Source organism: Ambystoma mexicanum, chromosome 3p (genome assembly GCF_040938575.1).
Source record: "Ambystoma mexicanum isolate Mex_15411 chromosome 3p, UKY_AmexF1_1, whole genome shotgun sequence".
Taxonomy (NCBI): domain Eukaryota; kingdom Metazoa; phylum Chordata; class Amphibia; order Caudata; family Ambystomatidae; genus Ambystoma; species Ambystoma mexicanum.
The window spans coordinates 867,377,097-867,401,776 of NC_090925.1; the positions used below are offsets into that span (position 1 = coordinate 867,377,097).

The window sequence follows — 24,680 nt, forward strand, 5'->3', positions numbered from 1 at the left end:
CCTAAATAAACTTTAACAAATACCATACTTATTGGCTCTTTCTTAGCGCAGCTATTGTACTAAATGTTTACCACTAGTATTTCCTACCCCCAGGCTGACTAAAAGTGAATACCAGTCACAGTTATACCGCTGCGGCAAGGATAACATTACAATTCAAATATCTCAATATATGACAGAGTGGTCATAAGCACTTTATTCACTTTATCTCCAAATACCCTGAATGGTGAGTTTAGGTGCCATATTTAGGTTGGGTTTGTAGCAGTTGGGAACGCCACGTTGAAGGAACTCCAGCCCATAACCAAGTGAAAATCCCAAGGAACCAAAGGAGCAGAGAACAGGACACCAATGAGGACAACCTGTAAGGCAGAAGCGACAACATCCAAAAAGAAGGTGACAGGAGCACAAAGGAACCTGACCAAGGCTCCAAGAGCGCTCGGGGGACAGGAAGGGGCAGTCAGCAAGCAGGAATTGTTCCCAGGATGGGGGCTCAGGATGTCCCGACACAGAGCTGCAGTAATGCAGCAGCAAGCCATCTGACATCTAGGTCAGGAGGACACTCCACCTCAAGGTGGTGGGGCCAGAGGAAGGATTTACAAAGAGGCAGCCCAGCAGAGAACTGGAAACTGCCCCATCATGAAATGGGTAGTTCCTTCATCAAAGGAGACTTGGGAGAAGCGGAGGAGAAGCCCTGCATGGGATTTCACCTAAGGAGAAAGCCCCAGGAGCAATTACAAAGTAACCAACCAGCATGGCCACCCAGGTTCAGCAGCAATCCATTTTCAGCAGCTGTCTTCCAGGAGTTCAAATATAGAACAGGGGCAACATGCTGGTCTTGGAGGCAAGACCACGCAGAGCAACAGAGGTTCGAATCCCGGATCCGCGCTTAGAAACCAAACTCTGGTATTAAACGCGTTATAATAGAACAATTAAATAAAGTAAACAAATAAATACAATCTCTGCAGAATGCACTGCGTATACCACCGATAATACATTCACCCAGTGGCTACCTTAGCCAGCCCCTCAATCCCACAATGGGGCAGCACGCATGGGTTCTTGCGACCAGCCATTCCGGCTGGCCAGACCAACTGCCAAACACACTGGCTACCCACACTGGATGTAGATTGGGAAGTCTAGTGGATTTTAAATCACTCGCCCGCAGTTTGAACTCTCGCCCGCAGTTTGAACTCATGCTCATACTGAGGGTGCCTTTATAGGTTCAGGATCAGCCTATGCCAGCAAAGCTGTCGTTTTAGCTTTGGCAAAGGGATGGGCAAAAACAAAATGTCCAGAAGCATTGCTTTAAAAAATAATGGCTATCAGGTAGGTGTATTGGACTGCTGATGCTGTAACAGTGACTTCACCGCTGGTGAAGTCAAAGCTAAATAGCAGCTGTCGCCAGCTTACTTCACACACACTTTCAGGGTGATATACTTACCGTAGGACAAAAAAGGGGTGCTTGAAAGTACCCCATTCATATAGCCACATGGCTAGCACGGATGGGCTACTAAGGGGTTGCAAACCAGAAAAGGGTTCGGCAGAAGTCCCCATGGCCACAAAAGATGAGTAATAAACCAAAACTAAGGAAGCCAGCAACATGTTTTGAGGGCCCACAAGGTTAGGGAACTAGAACCTCAAAAAAATGAAATGTTACTAGAAACAGATATTGGAATTCTGGAAGGAGGTAACATAATAGGCTTGTCTAACTGGGAGCTTTTTTATGAATGTGAAAGTGGGTTTACAAACCTCTGAATGTACTGTAATTGTGTGACTTCTTGAGTGTTGTAATGCCAAATTGGGAGTGTGATAGGATTGTATAAACTAGAAATGTACTTTGGTTGCAATCTGAGTATTCTGCATTCGTCAAACTGGCAGTACACAGGGAATATACTTGCGTTGTCCAACCGGGATTTTACAAAATGAGTCTCTAATTAGATTTTCAGACTTTAGGTATATTGCTTTTTTTAACCAAGCGTAAACTTTGTGTACAAATGCGGGCATACATTGGGTTTATCAAATTGGGAGTATACTGGGATTGTCCACATGGGAATATACATGGATTTTGCTAACTGGATTTGTAGTGTAGTTGCCAAAATAGACATGTTTTAGGATTTTGCAAACTGAAAATAAACAGGGGTTGTCAAATTGGGAGTACACTGTCAAACATGGGCAATATTCGAGCCGCCAAAGTGGGATATACTCTGATAGTTAGCTGGGAATATATTGGGTATGTCAAATTGAATGTACTGGTCTTCTGCAGACTTTGCATAGACTACAATTTTGTAACAACGAAATGTGAGTTTACTTGAATTGACTAACAGTGACCTAGGTTTGAAAGGTAATTTGTAATAGTACAGTGTGAGTATAGAAACATTCTGCAAGAGTAAATTGAGTACGCTGTGATGGCGCAAACTGGGAATATACTGGCCAAAATGGGAATGTTCTCAGTTTGTTTAAACTGTGACTATGCAGTGATTGCTAAAGTATTAGTACAATAGGTGTTATGTTATTGTGATTTATACCGTGCACCGCTGCTGTTTTCATGGTCTCCAGACGCTTTTGCGGATCGGAAAGGAAGGAGGAGCTAGAGGGCTTTATGTAGTGGGATAGAGAGGGAAAGAGCTAGAGAGCTTTGATGTGCTGTGGCTAGCTGTAGTTCGGCAAAGCCTGTCACTGTGTGCCGGGTTTGTTTCTAGCTGGTACGGGTTAGCTCGTGTTTGTTGTGTGAATGTGTGTGGGATGATTTGTGTGTAATTGCTTTGGTTTTCCGTTGGGTGTTGCTGAGTGTGCACCTTTTGTGGGGGTTTTAGGTTTCTGCTGTGGTAGAGGTATGTGTGTGTTTTGTTTGATGTTTGAGGGTGAGCATGCAGGAAATTGGAAAGATTTTAGTAGGGTTAGTTAGTAATGTGAGTGATATGCGCCCTTCTATGCATGATGATTTTCGTTGGTCTGGAAGGGTTTATATTCTTCTGTAGTGGTTTGACTTTAAATGCTTTCTTTAGTTGGGTTATCCAGGCTTCAGCTCATTAGATTTTGGTTGTTTTGGGTGTTTCTCTTTGACGTAATGTTTCCTGTTTAGCTTGGTGAGTCAAAGAGCCATGTTTTTAGCAATTTTCAGAATTTTAGGTGGTCTTCTGTTGTTCATATGTATTTATTGTTCACTTGTTTGGTGTATTTCCTTTCAGGAGTGAATTACAAAGTGTTGCAGAGTTGCAGAAGAATGATGATTCACCAAATTTCTGCTTTGAGTATTGTTTTGGTTCAAGGCGGATGTCGCTGCTAGACCTTAGTGTTTGATTTGGTTTTTCCCTGTATTAAATTCCATTTGTTGGCCATGGATTTCTCTGTGGGTTATGCAGACTGTTTTGAAGAAGATTGTTTTTTTAACTGGTAACCAATGTAGGGTTCCCTGTGCTAGTGTGATGTATTCTCTCTTAGTGAATCTCAGTAGTAGTCTTGCTGCTGCATTCGTTATTCATAGCGTTTTTTTGGAAACGTAGTCCAGCATAGTCCGGCTGTTGGCGTAGTCTATTCTTGGCATCCCAAAGGAGATGACGGTGAGTGCTCTATGTGGGAAGGTGAAGAAAGGTAGTATCAGCTTGATTGTGTGTAGTTGGAAGAAGCACTTCTTTGCTACTTCATTGAATTGTGGTTTGAGTGTTAATTCGTTATCCATTAATATTCAGAGGTTTTTAACTACTCTGGAAGGTTCTGGTCGATTGCCCATTTCAGTAGCCCATGGAATGTGGAGTTGGTTTGACAGGTCCTTGAGCGTGATCATGATTTCTGTTCTGTCTGGGTTGAGTTCAAGGCTGTTGGTACAAGTCCAATGGTTTATTTCTGTGAGGCAGATGATACGGGTTGGCTCTTTTTCTCCACTCGTGTTGATTTTGTAGATAATTTGTGTGTTGTCTGCGTAGTTGTAACAAGTGAGACCATGTCTTCTGATGAGAGGAATCATGTATATGTTGAAGAGCCGTGGTGGAGAGTGATGAGCCTTGTGGAACTCCGCAGGTTGTTTTGCAAGGTGCTGAGTTGAAGGGGTTTAGCAACACCCCCGCAACCCCAGATGACATTATAGTGAACAAGGGTACAGGGGACACCCCTGCAGCCCCCGCTCCCCTTGTTCACTATAATGGCACCTAATGGTAGATTTGATAGAAATTTTCGGCTGTTCGAAATTTTCGTTCAGCCGAAATTCGATCAAATCTACCATTTGTTTATTTTCCTTCTACATTTTATACGTATTCTGATCTGCCATACTGGTCACTGTGGTGGGACTAAACAAGCGATGGGGATATGATGACCCATTTTGTGCTGTGCAAGTGCTGAGTTGAAGACGTGAATTGAGTGGATTTTAGGGACTGCACAAAGACCAGGTAAGTGCTGCTGTTAGCGCCAGTTGTAAAACAGGCGCATGTGGTCATTGTGCCAGTCCTTCCACCCATGCTTATCTTGACAATGAGAAAGTGCAAAAACTAGCCACACTAAGTGGTTCCACTGGCCAAGCGTCAATGTAACCACTGCAAATTCAGTCACTGCCCCAGCACTAAGACCAGCACATATTAGTCTTGGGAGTATAGCTCAGGAACAATGTGTGCGCCTTGGAAGCAAGACAACACCAAGCACCACAGGTTCGATCCCCGGGTCCGCGCTAAGAAACCTCTGGGTATTAAGCGTGTTATAAATAACCTATCATATTAGGTAATTGCCCAACGCTACAATAGTTAATGTGTGTGCTAAAAATGAATCCCGAGAGTGAAGTCGGCTGTCCCCTCCAGACCTGCCCACGAATGGCTGGCTGACTGTGCTTGGCAGGCCAGCACAGCCCAGCCCACCGACCCAGCCTGCATGCCACAGAAGATGCTGTCTCTGAGGTGCAGTGATTAATGTGAATTATGTGCTCAGTGGGTATACTTGAGACTGGCATTTATGTGCTAAATGGGCACAATCAAGACTCATGTAACATAGAGAGAATACTATACTTGGCACTGCTGCTCTGAGGTTCCCCTACCAACTTCCCCCGACCACCAACCAGAAATCGAATTCTTCCTGATGTTTTTTTTGTTTCTTTCAGTCGTTTGTGTTTTTTTTTATGTTTTATTGCCCGCTCAACATTTATTACTTACAATTACAATTTAAGATTTTTTTTTTTTACACAACCATGTTTTCTATTTAATATCAGTAGGGGTCGGGTGTACCATCTCCATGAGTATGTGTTGTAAGCCCGTGAGTTTTCCCATGAGAGGCGGGTCGCCTTATGGGCGTATTAAGGTTCTGCAGCTGGTGGGAGGGATCATTCTAGTGCCATTCAAACGAGGAACTCCGATCCTCCCCCATAGAGGGAATTCATAGGGGCTGGTGCTGCTTCTGAGGAAGAGAAAAGAACGGTTTGAAGAGCGCAAGCGTGACGTCACGTCCTGCTAGCCGTGATCGACCGGAAATTAGCCTCACTGCCAGTTGCTGTGGCATTTCATAAGCCGTTCTTTGTTGGTGTTGAGCTGTCAAGGGGTAGCATGCAGCCTACACTGCTAAAGGGATGGACAAGGCAGGCAGAGAGGAACAGTCATGGGCAGCGGTACATCTAATTAAAGAATTGTCAGCAAGGTTTGGGCCAGTTTATGTATTTATGTGATAGGTAAAGCTTTATATCCCCTTCACTGCAGAGGTTGTAGATGGCTGCATTCTCTTGCAGAGGAAGTGGGCGGCCACGTCCTAGCATCGCCTGCAATCCGTGGGGAGCCGCAGTAGGCCAGCAGTTCTTGCCACAGCCATACAGTCAAAGCAACGTTCATTCTTATGTTTTTCAGGGCATTGCGTGAGGAAGGTCAGGTCTGTAGAGAGGCCACACGGACTACTCCAAAATAACCCAGATAAGCAGATATAAGGGGAAAGGAGCAAAATAAACATTGGGAAGGTCCAGGGAATCAGAATGGTGGGAGAATTCATACAATACAGGGGACACTCGACTTGCAGCGTTTCTGGCATAAGAGCAGCAATTAATTATACAGCAATCAGACTCTAGTTAGTAGCCTCAACCAGGGACGAGATAGGGGAAGAGCTGAGGGAGTTGAAGGCATCAAGGAGATAAAGACTGGACCATCACATGGTTATGGATGCTGGGATTGCATTTCACAGAGAGGGACCAAAGGCTCATTCCGGTGATATGATCGGGGAAAAAAGCATTGCCATCCCCTTTTCCGAGATGTAGAATCTGTCCCTAAAACTACTGGAGGCTGAGACTAATGAATGGAAGCAGAGACTGACAGATTCACAAAGAGACAGGCAGAGAGAGGGAGAAAGAGAAAATGGATGGATAGAGGTGGGACTGAAGGAAGGGGGCAGAGACAAACACTCAAGTGGAGACTGTGGGACAGAGACAGAAACTGATGGACACTACCAGAGACTGACGAGCAGAGGCTGATGAGCAGAGACTGAAAGAGACACATAGCTTACCCCCTCGTTCTGATAGGCAGTGACCGTGATGAAGGTGGTCTCGGGAAACGTGAAGGACGAGCAGCCTCCCCAGCGCCGACTGAAGACATCATTTGCCTGGACAATGTGGAAGCGCGGCTGGTACTTGTGCATGGAGTGGAGGATGATCTGGGAAGAAGAAGAGGCTGTGTAATACTTACAAAACAACACACAAAAACATACACTGCCCCCATCTTTACTACTCGATGACCCATGTGGTATTCGCAGCCAACTCCATTAGTCCTTCCTTCCAGAAATTGGGCATACACCCGACTCCTTTGCCCCACATGGCCCAGATTGGATCTACAGCACTTTCACATAGAATACACAACACCTACAGTAGTCCTGGTTGGTTTATATTGGACTTGCATTTGATCAGCTTAAATTAGGCATGCATCATCTCCCTCAGAGCTGTGTGGTCAATATTGTCAACAGAGCCCATTCACTTAGTCCACTAGAGCCCACTTTACAGGCTTGCCCCCCTCCATTTCACTGTAGTCATCTATGGGCAATGTTCGCAAGAAACCCCCATCGATAGACTTGTAGGAAACATGTTAGACACCCTTTTCCTTCCCTTGGTTCTGTACAGATCACCTTCAAAGATATTACCGCCCCCCCCTCCCCGCCCCAGTCCTGTGTATCCCATGTATGGATGAGGGCCATCTGATAGTCCCGCCATGTTCCCACATTGCCCTCCTTACATGGCCCATCTGATCCAGGGTGTTGTTGGTGAGCTTGATCTTGTGGAAGGAGATAGGCTGCTTCATCCAGTGCTCACCACTGGCTGGGGAGTCCGGGTGGATGTAGACCCGGTTGGGCAACTGTGGCTCAGCTTTCCCACTGGCCTCCCATCGCTTCTCCTGCCACTTGTACCGTGTGTTGTCTACTGCCACAATGTCCAGCAGCATCATGTAGCGGGCATTCGGGTCCAGGCCAGACACAGAAATTTTACACTGCGGGAACATTCGCCTAAGGAAGGGCAACACAAATGGGACATACACTGCTTTAATCACCAAAGAAATGTAATTCAGAAGTTTTGATATTTGAAAAATACAGATGTTGATGTCACAACCAGATGTCAGGTCTCGGGAGTAACCTGATAACAGGCAGATGCCACTCCAGGAGCCTGATATCACTCCATCTATTTAACCTAACATCATACTGTGACATCGCTCAGGAAACCTCACCTCTGAATGTGTCAGACTTCTATCAAGTGGCCATCACACAATGAAATGACTATAAGCAACCTGGAGCCAGACGGTGACATCACTCAAGGAATCAGATGTCAGAGTGCGACAAGGCACCAGAAGCAAATAAAACAAGGATGTCATGCAGAACCTCAACATAACACTGTCACATTCATTCATTAATTTTGCCATTTGTATAGCGCCTTTCACCATAATTATGGTCCCAACACGCTGTTGGTTGCACGCCCTGGGAGTGACCGGAGTCAAGTTTTGGGAGAATTGGGAGGAGCTATTATACATGTTTGCATTTCAGCCATTTAAAGTTATGTGTGGGTGGCCAAGGCCCTGCTAGTCACCCATGTCTGAATGGTGTGTGGATGGGCGCAGCAGAGGTAAACTATAAACTAAACAGTGTGTTTAGGGAGATATAGAATGATGTGGGAAGCTACAGTTCGAATTGTCGTTAAAGGTAGTTTCATTCTTATGGCAGAGGTGTTGTGCAATATTGTTTGTGTTATATGTGAGTGCCTGTGGAATGAGCCTGTGCCTTCACTAAGCTACTAAAGTGCGGTGTGCGAGGGAAGAAAATGGGTTAGCTGTACAAACGACGTCTGGGTTCAATCTATATACAAACAGCAGTGCTACGTATCACAGATGATCGAAAGTGCTAAATGGATACATAATGTTAACCCTCTTAGTGGATCTTAAAATGATAAATTGCCTTCCCTAGCTCCTTCTAGCGCGAAGAAGTCCTGCTTTCATGTTTTCTTATGGCGGCATGGCCCAACATCATGTGCTTTAGCGTTACCTACAGTGCTGACTACGAAAGAGGGATCCGATGTGCCTGATTGTCCTCCTCGCAGAAGATCCATGTATTTTTCCTTAGGAGCCTTTTAAGTGTTATGCATTGCCCACCCTCCAAGTAAATGTGAGTGCAATACCCGGGCCACTGTCGGGATTCTTAATGTGTGCAAGTTCCTGGAATATCTTCTTGAGTCCTCTGTATGTGGTTTGGCGGCACCCCAAGCAGAGTTTGAGGAGTCAGAGCACAGAAGATGGAGGAGAGACGAGTCAGGTAGCTGAGAGAGGGACATGATGTGGAAGGGAGTGTGCAGGGTGGGTGACTGCGCTGGATGAAGCTAGTGTGTGAGTGGGGGGAGAGGTTGCGGGAAGGGGGGAATCAGGAAGTGAGAGGGAACAGCCAGCTGTTAAGAGTTTTCCTAAAGGCCAGGTGATCCTCTATGAGAGAGGGTGTGAGGGAGATGGAGTTCCAGATGGTGGAAACAGAGGTGGGAACAGAGAAACAGGCACCTCCTAGTCTGGAGAACCTGAAGCAGGGAACTACCAGGAGGTGTGCAGAGCCTGATCTGAGGATTTGGATGAGGTGGTAGCGTGTGAGCTTGTTGCGGATTAATTCAGGGCCTTTCATGTGGATGGCACAGTGGGTAATGCGCATGGTTTTGAAAGAGGCTTGTCGGCTGATGGGCAGCCAGTGAAGTATCCAGAGTACGGGGGAGATGTGTTCTCAGGGTGAGAGTGTGAGGAGGAGCCCTGCTGCAGAGTTTTGGATCCATTGTAGCTCGTTGATATGCAGGCGTGCCTAGGTAGATCGAGTTAGAGTAGTCTAGGCATGGGAGTATGGTGGCCATGATTGCAGTGACTCTACGGGACTAGGAGAGATATGGAAAGATCCACTTGAGGAGGTGGAAGGTGCTTGATCTGGAGACTGCATTGATATGACGGGAGAGGGTCAAGTCCGAGCTAAAAGTGCATCTTAGGTTTTTGACTGAGAGGGATGCAGTGGGAGTGTGTCCTAATGAGGGCAGCCAAGGGATAGGTTGGGGAATGAGGGCTGTTTTTCCACAGATTGGGATTTAGTTTTTCCCAGGGTTGAGGAGTAGGTGGCTGTTCATCATCCAGAGGTCAAAGTCTGAGACGCAACGCAAGATGCCAGGTCTGGGCGGGATGCAGAGGGGGAGTTGGGAATCTTGAGGATGATTGGGTTTCATCAGCGGAGTTGTAACAGGTGAGATTGTGGGAGCGGATGAGCGTGGGGCGGGGCTAATGGTTGAGGTTGAAGAGAGGAGTGGATAGGGAGACTCCCTGAGGGACTCCATGGGGAATTGGGCGGGGACCATGGAGAAAGGATGGATAGAGATGATTTGTGAGCGGTCAGAGAGGAAAGAGAAGATCCATCTGAGGGCAGAGTCCCTGATGCCTAGGTCAAAGAGTCTGTTCGTAAGGATGGAGTGGTTGATCGTGTTAAAGGCTGCTGAGAGGTCAAGGAAGATGAGTGCAGTGCAGCCCTCAGAGACTGCTGTTCTTTTCAGGTCATCCCAGATAGAGACAAGGGAGGATTCAGTTCCATGGATGGGTCTGAAGCCAGACTGGGCAGTGTCAAGAAGGCAGTGGGATTCGGCAAAGAGACTGAGCTGAGAGTATGCCGTGCAATCTAGTAGTTTGGCTGTGAAGCGATTGTTAGAGATGGGGCGGTAATAGAAGTGGAGAAGGGGGTCAACAGAGGGCTTTTTTAGTAGTGGTTTTACGTGAGAGGTTTTGTATGCTCTAAGGAAGATCCCAGCTGCTAGTGAGTGGTTGATAATTGATCTTCTGAGGGTACCTGCACAGGTGGAGGGGGCAAGGGTCTCCCAGGGATCCTGAAGGGTGGTTATTGGAGAGAAGCCTTGAGAACTCTGGATGGGAGATTTCAGAGAAGGAACTGAATGAAGAGGGCGCGTGTCAGTGGCAGGGGAGGTGGTGGGAATCGGTGACGGGGTGGAAGACGGAGATAGTTTAGTGTGGATGGCGAGGTTCCTTTCAATGGCTTTGTTGAAGTAATGGTCAGAAAGGGTGTTGCATAGTGCTTGGGACATGGAGGGCAGAGAGGAAGAGCAGAGGGGCGTCTTGAACTCAGAGATGCTCTTGTGGAGTTCTTTGCAGGGATTGTTTGCATTGGCGATGCGGGAGCTGTAGAAGGCATGTTTGGCTTTTCTAATTTCAAATATGTAGGCTCTCGTATGTCTAGCCATGGTGGCCTTGTTTTGGGGGGAAGGGTTGGTCCGCCAAAGGTGTACAAGGTGATGGTTGCGGGTTTTGAGAGATTTGAGGGTAGGGTTGAAGCACCTGTGGGAAGGACCTGTGCAATAGGAAGGACGTTTTGTGGTGGTTAAAGGGTATAGAGCATCAGAGAGCCAATGCCTGAAATGGTCTGGGGAGGGGGTTCCTCCTTGGAGGGGGAGATCGGGAAGGGAGAAGAGTAGGGAGGAGGATAAATCCGGGCAGATGGTTAACTTGTTCCAGAGCGGGATCCTGGGGGATTCTGCGGGGGGAGGTGGGGAGGGATGGCAGGCGCAGGAGTTGAGAAAAGGATAGCAGAGTGATGAGTCCAGATGAGGGGGCGGGTAAGATGGGGATGTCATCAGGTTGGATGAGCAGAACGCTACATCTAAGGTGTGACCTGCAATGTGAGTGGGACCTGATATGAGTTGGGTCATATAGAGGGCTTCCAGGTTATCAAGGAGAAGATGGGTCATGGGGCTGTAAGGGGTGTCGAACCAGATGTTTAGATCACCAAGACGATAAGCGTGGGATGAGAGATCAGGATGGCCGCTACAGAGTCACCCAGAGAGTCTGTGAAGGGTCTGTTATAGCCTAGGGATCTGTAAAGGAGGAGGAAGCTAGCGGAGAAAGTGGGAGACATGGAATTTGACTAGCAGGGTTTCGGAGTCATCACTGCAGGGTGTTTTCTCGATGTGTAAGGTTGTGAGGTGAGGTTTGTGGAAGAGAGCTATTCCACCTCCTCTGCTGGGTATGTTATTGGTGATCATGGGGTAGCCTGGGGGGGAGGCCTTGTGTGCAGAAGGGAGGAAGTCGTCAGAGAACCAGGTTTCAGTGATGAAGAGGTTGTCTGGGTTTTCATCAGAGATAAGGTCAAAAATCATGTGTTTGTTTCTGGCTACTGATCTGACATTGATGAGGATGCAAGAGAGTGGGTGTGGGGGCAATGTCCTGAGGAGGAGGTTTATGGAGGGAGAAGGTGCGGGTACGGAAGTGTGATGAATCCTACGGATCCCTCAATAAACCCCTGCCTAAAGTCTCCTCCCAGGTGGCCAGGGAAAGGCAGATGCTTCCTGATCCTGACCTTGGGGGTGGTGCTCTCTGGGAGGATCACCTGGAAGGAGAAAAGGCTCAGGGAAGTAAGAGGAATTTGTGGGGTGAGACACAGTATTTACCTTCCTCTAAGGAACACATATCACAATTGCCAAAGTATAGAATCGCTTGTTGCCACAATGGCCTAGTGGTTCCACACATTGAACACCTTAATGTGGGTGAAATCAGACAGAACTCCTGTGGTATAAAAGTGAATAAAACCCCTTCTGAATCCCTTAGAGCTAGAAATTTCCCTAACTCCAAATGGGATAGTGAAAGGAAGTTTGTGAATAATGATCACCAAAAGTCTAGAAAGTCTTATTCCTCTTTCCAAACAAAACTGATGAATACACTGTGTGAATATCAGGGGTGTTGCTGGGTCTGGAAATGATCAGGGGCTAATCTAATGTCAGGACATGCAGGATTCGGGGCTAGCTATAGCCTTTTGGTTGTAGTCACTGAGCTTCTATCTGGGGCTACAACCAAAAGACCCGGGGCTATAGCCCCTTCAGCCCCCCACCCACCCTAGCAACGCCTCTGTGTATGATATTCCTTCCACCCCTACTGTTGAGAGCAGAAATCAAGTGATCAAAGTAGAAAAAGTTATAAAAACTGACTTTGTTGAAAGGGACTTCAAGCCCATAATTCCCTCAATACTGGGACGAGGAAGAGGGATGCAGAGGAATACTTCTGTAGGAGCAATCAGCTAATTAGTGAAGATGACCTACACTTGAGGGAGACTGTGAGGCTTAAAAAGCCCCCTCAGGTGCAGGCGTTAGAAGGAGAGCAGCAGGAGAGGAGGAAGCAGTGTAGGCTGTATATGCAGCCGAAGGGGAAGCTACAGGTGAGAAAAGGCACCAGAACCACAAAGAACCCAACAGCAGTGACGGGTCCTGAGCGGGTCTTTGCCAAAAGTTGTCCCTGTTGCAGAGGTCGCACAGCGGGAAGCGTAAGGAAAATACACTTGCCATTTGAAGGCTCGTTGTGCAGAGGTCACACGCGCGAAGCAAAAGCAGAGAGGGAAGTATGCCCTCTCAAATGGTGACAGGTGGCTGGAAAGCACCTGAACCTATCCTGAATAGCAGACGCTCGAAGTTCGAGTGGCATAAGCAGAGGTGGGCCAGAAGAGGCTGTCTGCCTGACCGCAGGAAGCTACAACCACAGAAGACCTGTGAACACCAAGCGGAGCGGGTGCGAGTTACTTACCCAGTGAGTTCACGGCAAGTGACTCCGGAGTTCTCCGACACTGTCTGAGTGTTCACAGCAGGCAGCTTCACTTGCGTGCAAGTGAAAGCAGTACTATTTACAATTCTGAATACCGAACTGTTCAAAACCAACAAGAATTACATTTGTTGATGACAAATTAATATGCAAGCAAGCATGTGAGTTGGCGGAAGGCCAAAGAAAACAGTGGGAAAACTTTGTTTAAACCAAAAGTCTACAAGCAATACCCAAGCCAAGAGTATTTAAAAACTCAACAATATCAATACCACAAACATTTTTTTAATTATTATTATTATTATTATTAAGGTGAGAGGGGAACATTGAGGACCTCAACAATTGTAAGACTTGCTATTCATATGTTGTGAAGTGCAGATCACCAACTGGCATAAGCACATATTGGCAAAGGCAAGACAGAAGCAGAGTGATACCATTTCCTGGTCACTATTTGATTGTTGGTGTAGAGGGGAAGGAAAAGTGGCAGGTGGCAACAAAGTTTTTGTTGTTCTAAGTTGGAAGTTACCACTGAAGCACACTTTGTTATTCGTGAAGCATTTGAACTGGCAAGCAAGTATACCTGCATGACCAATTGGGGAAGTAGAAGGCCTGGTAGTGGAGTCAATCGGGTTGCAGTTGATAACGTGCGGAATTGTGGTTCTAACAAAGACAACTTAAAGTTGAATTGTGACATTGAAAGAAGAAGTGTGTAAAGCTGCTGTGGAGGAGACACATATTTCAGAAATCGAAGTGTGTGGCCAATCATCCTGACAAAGACAATTGTTCTTCCCTTCAAGAAATGTGTTCTTACTCCAGGAGGAGCTGGAACAGACCATTTCTTTTGGTACATTCCAGGAATCAAAGTGTGTGGCCAATCATCCTGACAAAGACAATTGTTGTTGTTTCCCTGATGAAACTCCAGGAGGAGTCGGAACTCACGTGGTACATTATTGAGTCAACAGAACTTTTTGTTATCAAGTTTAATTCCTTAAAACTTGTGTTGGAACTTTGTGGCAAATCAAAATTTCCTTATTTCCTTTTGAACTTTGAAGCAGAACTTTACTCAGATCTGGGAAGGGGAATTCACCCAGGTTACGAGAAGAAACATTGATCATATTGCATATTTGCTTGTATGCTATATATATTTGTTAAATTGAACTGCAATGTATTTCCTTGTTAATTTAATGAATTTAAGTGTGAGGGACCGATATCCTTTTGTAGAGGGCTTCCTTTAGTTTATTTTAGGCAGGGAAAACATCACCAGGGTAGGGACAGTGAGGCACTTATCCAACCTTTTTATTTAATTAAATGGCTGATTTGGAAACATCTTTATGAAGTTGTCCGTCTCACATTTCTGACCCCTCACAGAAGGGGGCACATGGGTGGGGTAAGAAGAGGGAGAGGGTGAAAATGGGAGAGGAGCGTGAGGGAAGAGCGTGGATTACTGCTGATTGCTGGGGATAAGGAGGGATGTGGAGTTACCGGGGGAGAGGAAGGGAGGATGGACTGGGTTGGGCAGGTGGGAGGGCGTAGGAGTGTAGGCTGACCACGTTCCAACTGGACTCAAGGAAGCATGGGTCCGCCCGCTTCTAAAAAAAACCTTTCCTAGACCCATCGGTCCCAGGAAACTATCGGCCCATTACCACCGTCCCCTTCCTACTTAAAATCCTTGACAAAGCAGCCTACATGCAAGTCCAAAAATTCTTGGAAGACAACCGGCTTCTCGGCTTGCGGCAATCTGGATTCCGCCCATGACATGGCACAGAAACGGCTCTCCTGGACCTTAAGAATCAAATGGACGATCAAAGAGACGCAGTCAAACCTGCGTTCCTTTTGCTCCTTGACCTATTCGCTGCCTTTGACCTAGTGGATCACAACACGCTGTGCCACCATCGGGTAACTGCGACCAACTTCTCCCCTAAAGCCTGCAATTGGATTACCTCCTTTCTCCAAGAAAGGGCCATGAGAGTCTTCTCCAACTCAGCCTCTGCCACCCCTACCCACATTAAATGCGGGGTGCCGCAGGGCTCCTGCATTGGGCCCACTCTCTACAACCTCTTCATGAGGCTTTGGTTCAGCATTCTTGACTCCCTGCTCATCTGTTACACCAATTATGCGGATGACACGCAGGTGCTCATTCCACTCACTGGAGACTACGAGGCCAACGCCAAAACACTCACTACCATTTACTCCACCATCCAATCGTGGATGGCAGACAACTGGCTCTGCCTCAACAGTGAAAAAACAGAACTTCTGCTCATAGGGTCACCCACTACACTCGGCAACCTTGGTGAACAGTACCTATCCTTCACTATTGATAACATCCCCATCAAGGTCTCCAATAATGTAAAGACACTTGGAGTCTACCTGGACTCCAACCTTACCATGGACAGGCAGGTTAACGCCATCGCGTCCTCATCTGCCTATTACTCCAAAGTCATTAACGCAGCCAGACCCTACCTCTCACGCCAGAACTGCCTCACAATTGCCAGGGCAATAATTAGTTCAAGGCTTGATTACTGCAATGCCCTACTCCTAGGGACATCTTGCAAAAATGTAACCAAACTCTGCTTGTCCAAAATAACGCCCTTAGGGCAGCCACAGGAACCTCCAGGAAAGATCACATATCCGAAGTTAGAAGGCAGGCCCATTGGCTCCCTGTCAAAGAGAGGATTGTGTTCAAAACCCTTGCCATCACGCATAAATGCCTCCATGAGCTTGCTCCTCCATACCTTGCCCAGCGAATCACAAAGCACACCGCCACCAGACCACTGGAGGATCGAGCTTCCCCACCCTGGCAGCCACCCAATGGAATGCACTACCCTTTCACCTAAGAATGATAGACTTGCATCAAGCCTTCCGGAAAGCCATCAAAACCAATCTCTTTATCTAGAGAGTTATTCTCTTCATGCAGGCTGTATACCTAACCACTGTTTATATGCCTCTGCCTGTAACCTTGTTTTTCTCTGTATTGCACACTGTCTATGCCTTCTGTAACTAATAGACATTTGTAACCTTAATCAAAAGCTCGTACATATTCTTGTAACAGCGCCTCGATGCCCACGGGCTGCAAGTGCGCTTAACAAATGCAAATAAATAAAATAAATAAATAAATAGCAGAGTGGCGAAAAATGGGGCAGGGGGAGGAGTGCGACAGGTGGCATCTGCGAGTAGATGGTCTTCTGTGCCTGAGCCGAGGGTGCCAACGGTGTGTGGGGGTCTGTAGAGTCCAGAGTTTTGTCCAAGGCGGTGCCGGCTGCGCTTAAGTAAGTGAAAGTTGAGCTCCTGGGAGGAGGGGTTTGGTACGGGAGAGGAAAGGTGGAGGGGGGTGGAGGAGGACAGGGGTATTCGAGGGGGGCAAGAGGGGTTTTCAGGGGAGTGGAATAGAGGATGGACAAAGTTGGCAAGAGGGACAGGGGACGGGGTGTATGGGAGAGGGCAGGCATGGGGTCACGGTGGTAGAGTGGGCGATGATTGCTGTGGTGGCTGTGAATGGATGGTCTTCTGTGCCTGGGCTGACGTGAGGGTGCCGGATGTGTCTGTATGAGGGTCTAATGAGTGGAGAGTTTTGGCTGGGTGTGCAGGCTGCGCTTAGGGAAGTGAAAGATGAATGCCATAGAGGAGGGGTTTGGGCAGGTAAAAAGGGGAGAGAAGGTGGAGTGGATGCGGAGGACAGAGGCGGGGGTGAGGGGGAGAGGTGGGCAAGTGGAGTTGTCAGGGAGGCGGAAGAGGGGTTGGACAGGGTTGGGATAGTGCCGAAAGACAGAGGTGTGGGAATGGGGATCAGGGAGGAGCGTGGTGAGTGAAGGCGGCCTTTCAGTGGGAGAACGGGAGGGGACTATCTGAGGTCGGGGAACGCTGGAAGGAGATGGTGTGGAGGGGTGGGCTTCTGGTTCCTGATGCTCCAGAGGGCTCCTCTGGCCTTGGAATTGTTCGCCATGGTGGAGGAATTGGTTAGGAGCGGAAGTGTTGACTATATTCAGAAGAAGAGCAGGGCCTAAAATGCCTAGACAGATGTAGAGTGAACAATTTCAGAAAAACGCCTACATTCAAAAGGAGAGCGGGGCCTAAAATGCCCTCGGATTGTATCGCTCCAGCTCTGAAATCTCTCCATTGGCTCCCAGTGGATGCAAGGATTAAATTTAAAACCCTCTGCATTGTCCACAAGGCTTTCTGGGGCCTGGGCCCAAAATACCTTCAGCTATCCCTCCGCAAATACCTCCCCTCTCGAGCCCTTCGCTCCTCTACCTCTAACACCCTCAGGGTCAGTCGTTTTTCAAAGAAACAAGCTTGGGGGAGATCTCTGTCTTTGGCTGGGGCCTCCCTCTGGAATAGCCTCCCTGCCACTCCATAACTTGAGGAGAACCATCTCTGGTTCCAGAAGCACCTCAAGACCTTCCTCTTTGCATCTGCCTTTGCTCGTCCTCTGCCCTGCTGATCTGCTTTCTTGGCACTGTGCACCTGGCCACCCTCTGTCCCCCGGGCCCAGGCACCTGCTCACCCTGCCACCCTTCTGCACTGCCTCCTGGCCACCCCTCGCACTGGGGAATATATCTGTACCCCTACAGTCCCCCAACCCACATTTTCTTCTTTTTATGCACTTATCAGACTTACCCAGTTCTGCTGCTGGAAACACAGCACTTGCCACTTGCTGACCACACTACCAGTGTTTATTGCTTCATTAGCTGTTTATTTGTATGTATTATTAATTATCTGTTCTCCTCTGCTCTGCACTTTCCACTCTCCCCCTTCCATGCACTTTTCCCCTTTCCCTTTCCCATGCACTTGCACGTTCTCAATGTCACTGGGCCTAGTAAGATCGTTGTTTTGTTCTCCCCTGTTCCCCTCCCTTGCCTTGTCGCGCTCTGTAACACTAGTGTACGAGCGCGATACAAATAAACTATCATATCATAGACAGATGTAATGTGATCACACATTTGAAAACACTCCTAGATTGAGCAGGTCCTAAAAAGCATAGATCGCCATAGAATGACCGGGTTTAGCAGACACCTTATGCCAAATATGGCTACCCTACACAATTAGGCTAAAAATGCCTACCTTACACCAATAGACGAAATGCCAAATACAGCTACCTTGCAATGTAAGGCTAAGAGCAAGAGTATGGCTACCTTACTCAATTAGGCTAAATGCAAAAGCCAAAGAACCAGGGGCAGACTGTAACATCACCCTTGAGACCTGACATCAGACTCTGACATTTACTCTATGAGGCCAAACTATCACATGACTCCAAGAACCGACAATCAGTCTGTGACATCACCCCTGGAATCATGCATCAGACTGTGACTTCACTCCAAAAATGATATTACTCCAGAAATTCAACATAAGACTGTGACATCACCTAAGGGACTTGATATCGGACTAGGACATCACTACATGAATCAGACTTTCAGCTATAAAATAACCCTAAGAAATGACAGACTGTGAAATCACCCCAGCAATCAGACATCAGACTGTGATATGACTCCAGAAATAAGAAGCAAGACTATGCAATGACTCCAGGAATTTAACATAAGACTGTGACAACACCCCAGGAACCAGACATCAAGCTATGACATCACTCCAAGAGACAATCGACATCACATCAGGAACTTGGATTCAGACGAAGACATTACTCTGGGAAAATTACATTACAATTTAGAGTACCAGAGTTCTTCTTATGAGAACGTTTGGTGATAGGAAACATTTCAATATTAAAAACAATGTTCTACACCTTACAGAAAGTAAAATGAAGAGAAATAGCAAACCATACATCATTTTTTATTTTTTTTAATTTTTTGGTATTATACAGTCAACAAAAGTCAACTTTTAATACACAACATAAACACATTTCCAAATGCATTCATCATATTAATACACAACCATAAAACATAAGTATCACAAAATAGATATCATTTCCTAAAAAACACTTTTCTTTTAATATATATCCAAAATGTCATCATAAAATACATACGAGCATCACTATTACCACTCATAAATAGAGACCAGATCGAGTCAGTATTAACAAAATGACCTAGTATCAATCCTGCCCCTGCTAAAAAAACTTGAATTGTTTGCAGAACTTGAGATGGTTGGTTCAAGGCGGAGAGAGAGAGGGAGACTGTTCCAGAGGAGGGAGCCAGCTAAGGAGAGGGATCTACCCGCAGCTCTCTGCTTGGAGAAACGTTTGATCAGCAGAGATTTGGAGCAGGAAGATCAAAGGGATCTGGAAGGAGAGTATTTAGTAAGAGAGAGCTGCAGGTAGCGTGGTCCCAGGCCCCAGGCAGCCTCATGGATAATGGAAAGGGTCTTGAATGTAATCCTTGCAACAACCGGGAGCCAGTGGAACCATTTTAGAGCTGGAGAGATAAGGTCTCTGGACTTGAGGCCAAGGATAAGTCTTGCTGCCCTATTCTGGATTAGTTGAAAAGGGCGGAGGGGGGAGAGAGGCAAGTCGAGGAAGGGCTGTTGCAGTAATCCAGCCTGGAGAGGACCAGAGCTCTAGAGACATTGATCTTGTGGAGGATGGGGAGAATGCCTCTAAGGAGGTGAGGTTGGAAGTGGGCCTTCTTGCAAGGTCCAAGATGTGAGGAGTCAAAGATGACCCCAAGTTTTCTGTGCCAGAAGTCTAACGGAGTCAGGAGGAAGCTGGCTGCAGAAGTGAAAAGAAGGAGCTGGAGAAGAAGCTTAAGCAAGAGCTGGAGACAGGAGAGTAGAATAGAGAGATAGTAGAGAACTGCGAAACCCTGAATGTTACATGAGGTTTGCGCAAAGGAGTAGAAATGTAGGAGAGATTGTAAAGAATTGGAGAGCCCACACTGATATTTGAGATGTGCACAAAGGGGTGAAGAATGTAGGAGATAGTAGGAGTTAGAGGAAAGAGATAAGAAGTTGGTGGAAGAGTTTTTGGAATAGATGAAGTAGTGGAGAAACAACTAGAAGGAGGGGGTGGTGGTAGAAGTAAGTAAGGCAGAGGAGTTATGAAACAGCAAGGAGATGAATGAAGAGGTAGTTGAAGGAAGTAGAGGAGGAGGAGTGGAAGAACAAGTAGGTGAAGGAAGAGGCGTGGAAAATAGGGGATAGTAGGAAGTGAGGAGAAGTGGAAGAACATCAAAGAGCAAAATGTGGAATCAACAGAAAGAAGTATGGATATCGAGTAGAATATTGCAAAGGAGAATGAAGCAAAAGAGAGGAGAAAGGAGGGAAAGATAGAGACAGCCAGACTCTGGAGTATGTGGTTGTAGCACCAGGACAAATGGAAAGAGTGAGGTGGTGAGAGGCACAGTGAGAACCCCATCAAGAATTTGGGGCAGGCTCTTGTCACCGTGTGCCTCAAACCCCTGCTTGAAAGCCAGCCACCCACGACAGCACTGACAGAATTCATCAACATGCTCCAGTCCGGAGCTGAGCCTCAGGAAGAGGCTGACCCTTGTAAAGCTGGAAGAATGCAATGTATTGTAAGTGGTCTTGTATAATGCCCTTCTGCCACTATTGGTGGCCTTGCTGCACGCGGCTCTGTAAAAAAGGGAGGTATGGTGGTTATAAGTGGGACAATAGGCAGAGGCAGATGCAAAACATGTGGTGTGGGTGGGTACAAGTCAGTAGCACCCGGTCGAGGTTTGAAATTAAGATTTGATGACCAGGAGCTAGAACCAGCTTGTGCGTTGCAGGCATCACGCGGTAGGCAGGCGCTACTGCTGTGGAACCAGGAGCGAGTTCACAGCGCACTGCAAATGTAACCTCCACATGAGAAGCACACTTTAACCTTTTGCCCAGTGTAAATGATCCATTATATTTATTGTGTCCTAATTGTTCTTTATTTACATTCTCAAACACACAAATGCTTATGTCACATATGCATGTTTGTAAAGCACCAGCAAGGCTTGGGGAACTAAAGGTAGCTCCTGGTAACTCTTGCTTTTAACCTAACCAAGCTCTCCTAGGGTAGAAGCAGGAGCTAAATGGCTGCCAGCCATTTGGAACCCTGTCGATCTGCTTTCTATGGGTTTGGTGGAGACGCTTGTGAGTATGCTGTGCATAGGGAAGCGTCCACGATCTGATAGACTACAGCGATTAAAGTATGGTTAGCCTCTGATATGGAAGGGTGTGGTAAGGCTAAAGAGCAGAGCTTAGTCTTGGCTCGCCTAGTGTTGATGTGCCAACAGCAAGGTCGTGGCGGCCGTCTGTGGGGTTTAGCCTGGGTGTCTGGGGTGTAATGTGGTAGGAGATCTTAGAGGGAAGATGATTATTTGGGGGATGAGGGGAGTAGGCCACAAATTAGGGAAAACATCCTACAACCCTACACTCCTACTACTGGTCTTTTGCAGCCAGGCCCTATTTCATTTTCTCACACTGCCACTGTCCAACCCCTTTCTGTCAAACAAATACATTGTACTCCAAGTGCAAGAAAGCAAGGATCTACAAATGTGCAGATCAGGAAGGGCTGGGGCAGTCTGTAAACTTCACCCACTACCATAGAAATCATGCTCATGCTTTTGGGAGGCAAGAACGTCGGTTTCGGAGATGGGTCTGCTTGGAATTTGGAGGCTGCAGCTGCCCATTTCACTGCCATTAGTCTGGTGGTTGAAAGGCTGAGTGAAGCCTCATACCTTACTCTGACTCTGCCTTGCATGGGGGGGGGGGGGGCCTGCTGAGACTTTTCCTCGCCGGGGCAAGGGCAAAGGTGTTTGTCAGGCGTTCGTCCAGTGGACGGCCAGGGGCTAGAACCCGTGCTTGTTTCTCCCAGAGGGCTACTGTGCCGTATCCCACAAATGTTAAACTCTTCTTACACAGTGCACACAGCCACAAGTCAAAATGACATTCCCTCCACCCTCAACGGCCATAACTCATCAGCTTTTGAGACAGAACCAGAACTTCAGTTTCAAAGTGGTGCTGCAATCCTGTAAGGGGATTCGTCATCATGAAAGGGTGCTTAAATCTGGGGCGGACTGAGGACCAAAGAGAAGAGACCTGTAGAAGATTGCAGAAAAGGGGAGTAGGACCCTCATAAACCGAGGACTTCAACATTAGAGGGTACTGTGTTAATCAGAGGGAAGAGACCCAGCCTTGAATTTACGGTGAACTGGGAAAACATTTTGCTGAACAGTCTTTACTTCCCCGAGAGACTGTCCCGCAGCAGTGGCTACCTCCGGAAAAATAACCATACTGACAACTTTACGTAGTTCAGACACTACCAGTTTGTAATCTTGTCCCAATTTGAACACTGCCCCTAATAAATATTTTTCTTAACCACTCTTTTGTCCGGCCTTTATGTGTTCAGCAATATCAACCACATGGCATCCCCTATGTGAAACCTGTGCTCTAAGATCCACTGCCTCATCACGAGTTTGGCGGTAACCTTTAAATGCGGCGGTGACGCTATTAGCGCCTCATTTAAGGGTCTGCCAAATCACAGGTTTGGCCCGATTTACCACCAGCTCTGAGATGGGGACAAATCTGCAGCGATTTTGCTGATTTTGAGTGCTATTACTGCACACTAATACCGCTGACGGTAGTAGCATCGAAAATTCCCCATTGGGACCAATGGGGAATGGGGAATTCCCGAATGGGGGGAATGGGGACTTACCGTTCCGCCAAACACATGATCCGGCGCTAATTGCGCCGGGGGGTTGGCAGTAACGCTATTACCGCCAGGGACACCGCCCAACTCGTGATGAGGCCCTCAATGTGTTATGGCAATTCTGTGTTTAAACATACCTTTACTCTCTTGGCCTTTGCCATTTTGGATATTGGCACACTTTAAAATCTGCCCCATTGCTAGCACATTACAAAAGACTCCTATCAAATCAATACAATCAAATTATGGCTGGCCGAGCAGGCTTCCACTGGAAGCTGGGTAGAGGCACACTGTTTTCCTGGGTCATATTTGGAGTTGGCATGGTTCCCTGGGCTGGCATCATTTGGTGGCATGTGTGTGTGGGTGGGCCCTGTGGAGAGTACTCAGCTGCTTTGGATGTATAGCCCTGGATCCAGCCTGAGTCTCCTAATACCAATACAACATGAACTTGCACCGTCACATCCTGGATAACTTGGGGTGAGAGACTCACGTTTGGGGAACTTGGAAGCTGACAGTGTACATGGGGCTGGTGGGCTGCTAAATGTCATGGGTACAGCTGAAGGTGAACCTGTTTGCTAGTCTATTGGGGATTGTCGGTGTCACCCTGGAACTGGATTTTGAATGGTTGTGTTGGGGTGGCCTTTGGCACTGGCAATCTGTGGTGTGGTCACCACTGTGAGCATGGGCTGTAGTATGTTAAGTTATGGTATGTTGAAAAGCTTTTATACTTCACCAGTCTACAGTATAGTGGTCTTACAATGGCAAGGCTTGTCCAGATAGAGTAGTAGTGTGCCGCCACCGGGGTCAACCAGACTGTAGTCTGTGGTGGAAAGGAAATAGGAAAAGGATGAGAAGATAACAGAGGTGAGAGAAGGGGGGAAACGACCAATACATTGAAAGGTGCCAGGTGGTTGTAGAGATTGTGTTTGCTTGCAGTAGATATGGTGCATTGTAATCATTGGTAGTGGATCAAACGAATGATCAAAAAATAAAAGGTAATAAAACCCTGCCCTTGAACCTCAGCAATTTTCAGCGAGGCCAGTTTCTAGTAGAATGATTTTGTTGTACTAGAATTTGTCAGCACATGGTTGTGTGACGGACTCCGGATGTGCTCAAGCGTGGGCTTGAAATGTGGAAGCTTCTTTACCAGAAATGTTTTAAACGTTCCTCGAGTTTAACCAAGGGTTATCCACGCCACTTAAAGGTGAATGGGGGGAATAAGGGATCATCTCAATTCTCTAAGAGGCATCCCTGCTTTGCAACTTGATGAGAGGTGAGATTGACTGATCAATGTTAAGTAAGTGTTGTGCCCTACTTGGGAGTGGGCTATCAAAATGAAGTGATGCATAACCATCTCTAGTGAGAAAAGATACGCTGAGCTCCATACCCAGCCTGTATTCCACAGACTGTGTAAACGACGGACGGGGATGTGCGACTAAGAGGGTAGGGTTTGAGAGATGGACCAGATGTCTGTCCTTGAAATCAGATCTGTTGAAATCATGTGCAATGAAACAAGAAGTCCACAGATGCTGAAAGTAGCCCATGGAGGGCTGAGTATGGCCTTTCTAAAGTCTTAGGAAGACCATTTTCACCAGGGCTCTGTAAACTGAAATGAGTGCCCCTGACAAACATAACAGTTAAAACTGGGAGTTCCGCCGGAGGAGGCTTCCACAAACTTTTTCATTGAGTTAAAGAACTGTATTGTCCACTGGAAAGTAAGTTGAGTGAAGACGAATGAATAAACCTGACCAAGGGTGAGGATAACAGTTGCAGTTGTTAGTATTTCACTGGCCTTTCTTGTACTTTAGGAGTGATACGATATTTTAGCATGCTTGTAAATGTATACCATTACCAATGGAGGTATTGTCTAGGTGAGCAAAAGTATATTTCAACACCTAAACATATATTTTTCTAATCCATAATTTTGTTTGCTGCTAGTAATTCATGAACATTAAAAGATGCATTTGTACCTTAAAATGAATCTACATAATAAAACTAGAACTTCTATGGCCCTGGTTTTCTGGTACCACTAATCAAACATATCTGTAGATCTGTGTGGGCGGAGGCAGGGGGAACATGTT

At 46.9% G+C, this 24,680-nt stretch overlaps 1 protein-coding gene across 1 annotated transcript in view; it reads right to left on the reverse strand.

Annotated features, from left to right (window-relative positions):
- TBX6 (T-box transcription factor 6) overlaps positions 1-24,680 on the reverse strand; it is a 50,333-nt gene that overhangs the window by 19,837 nt on the left and 5,816 nt on the right. Inside the window, exons 2-3 of the mRNA XM_069649888.1 lie at positions 7,173-7,440; positions 6,454-6,600 (exon numbers count right to left, since the gene is read on the reverse strand). Of these exons, the coding sequence (XP_069505989.1) occupies positions 6,454-6,600; positions 7,173-7,436 (411 nt within the window). The 5' untranslated portion in view covers positions 7,437-7,440. The remainder of the gene's footprint in view (positions 1-6,453; positions 6,601-7,172; positions 7,441-24,680) is intronic.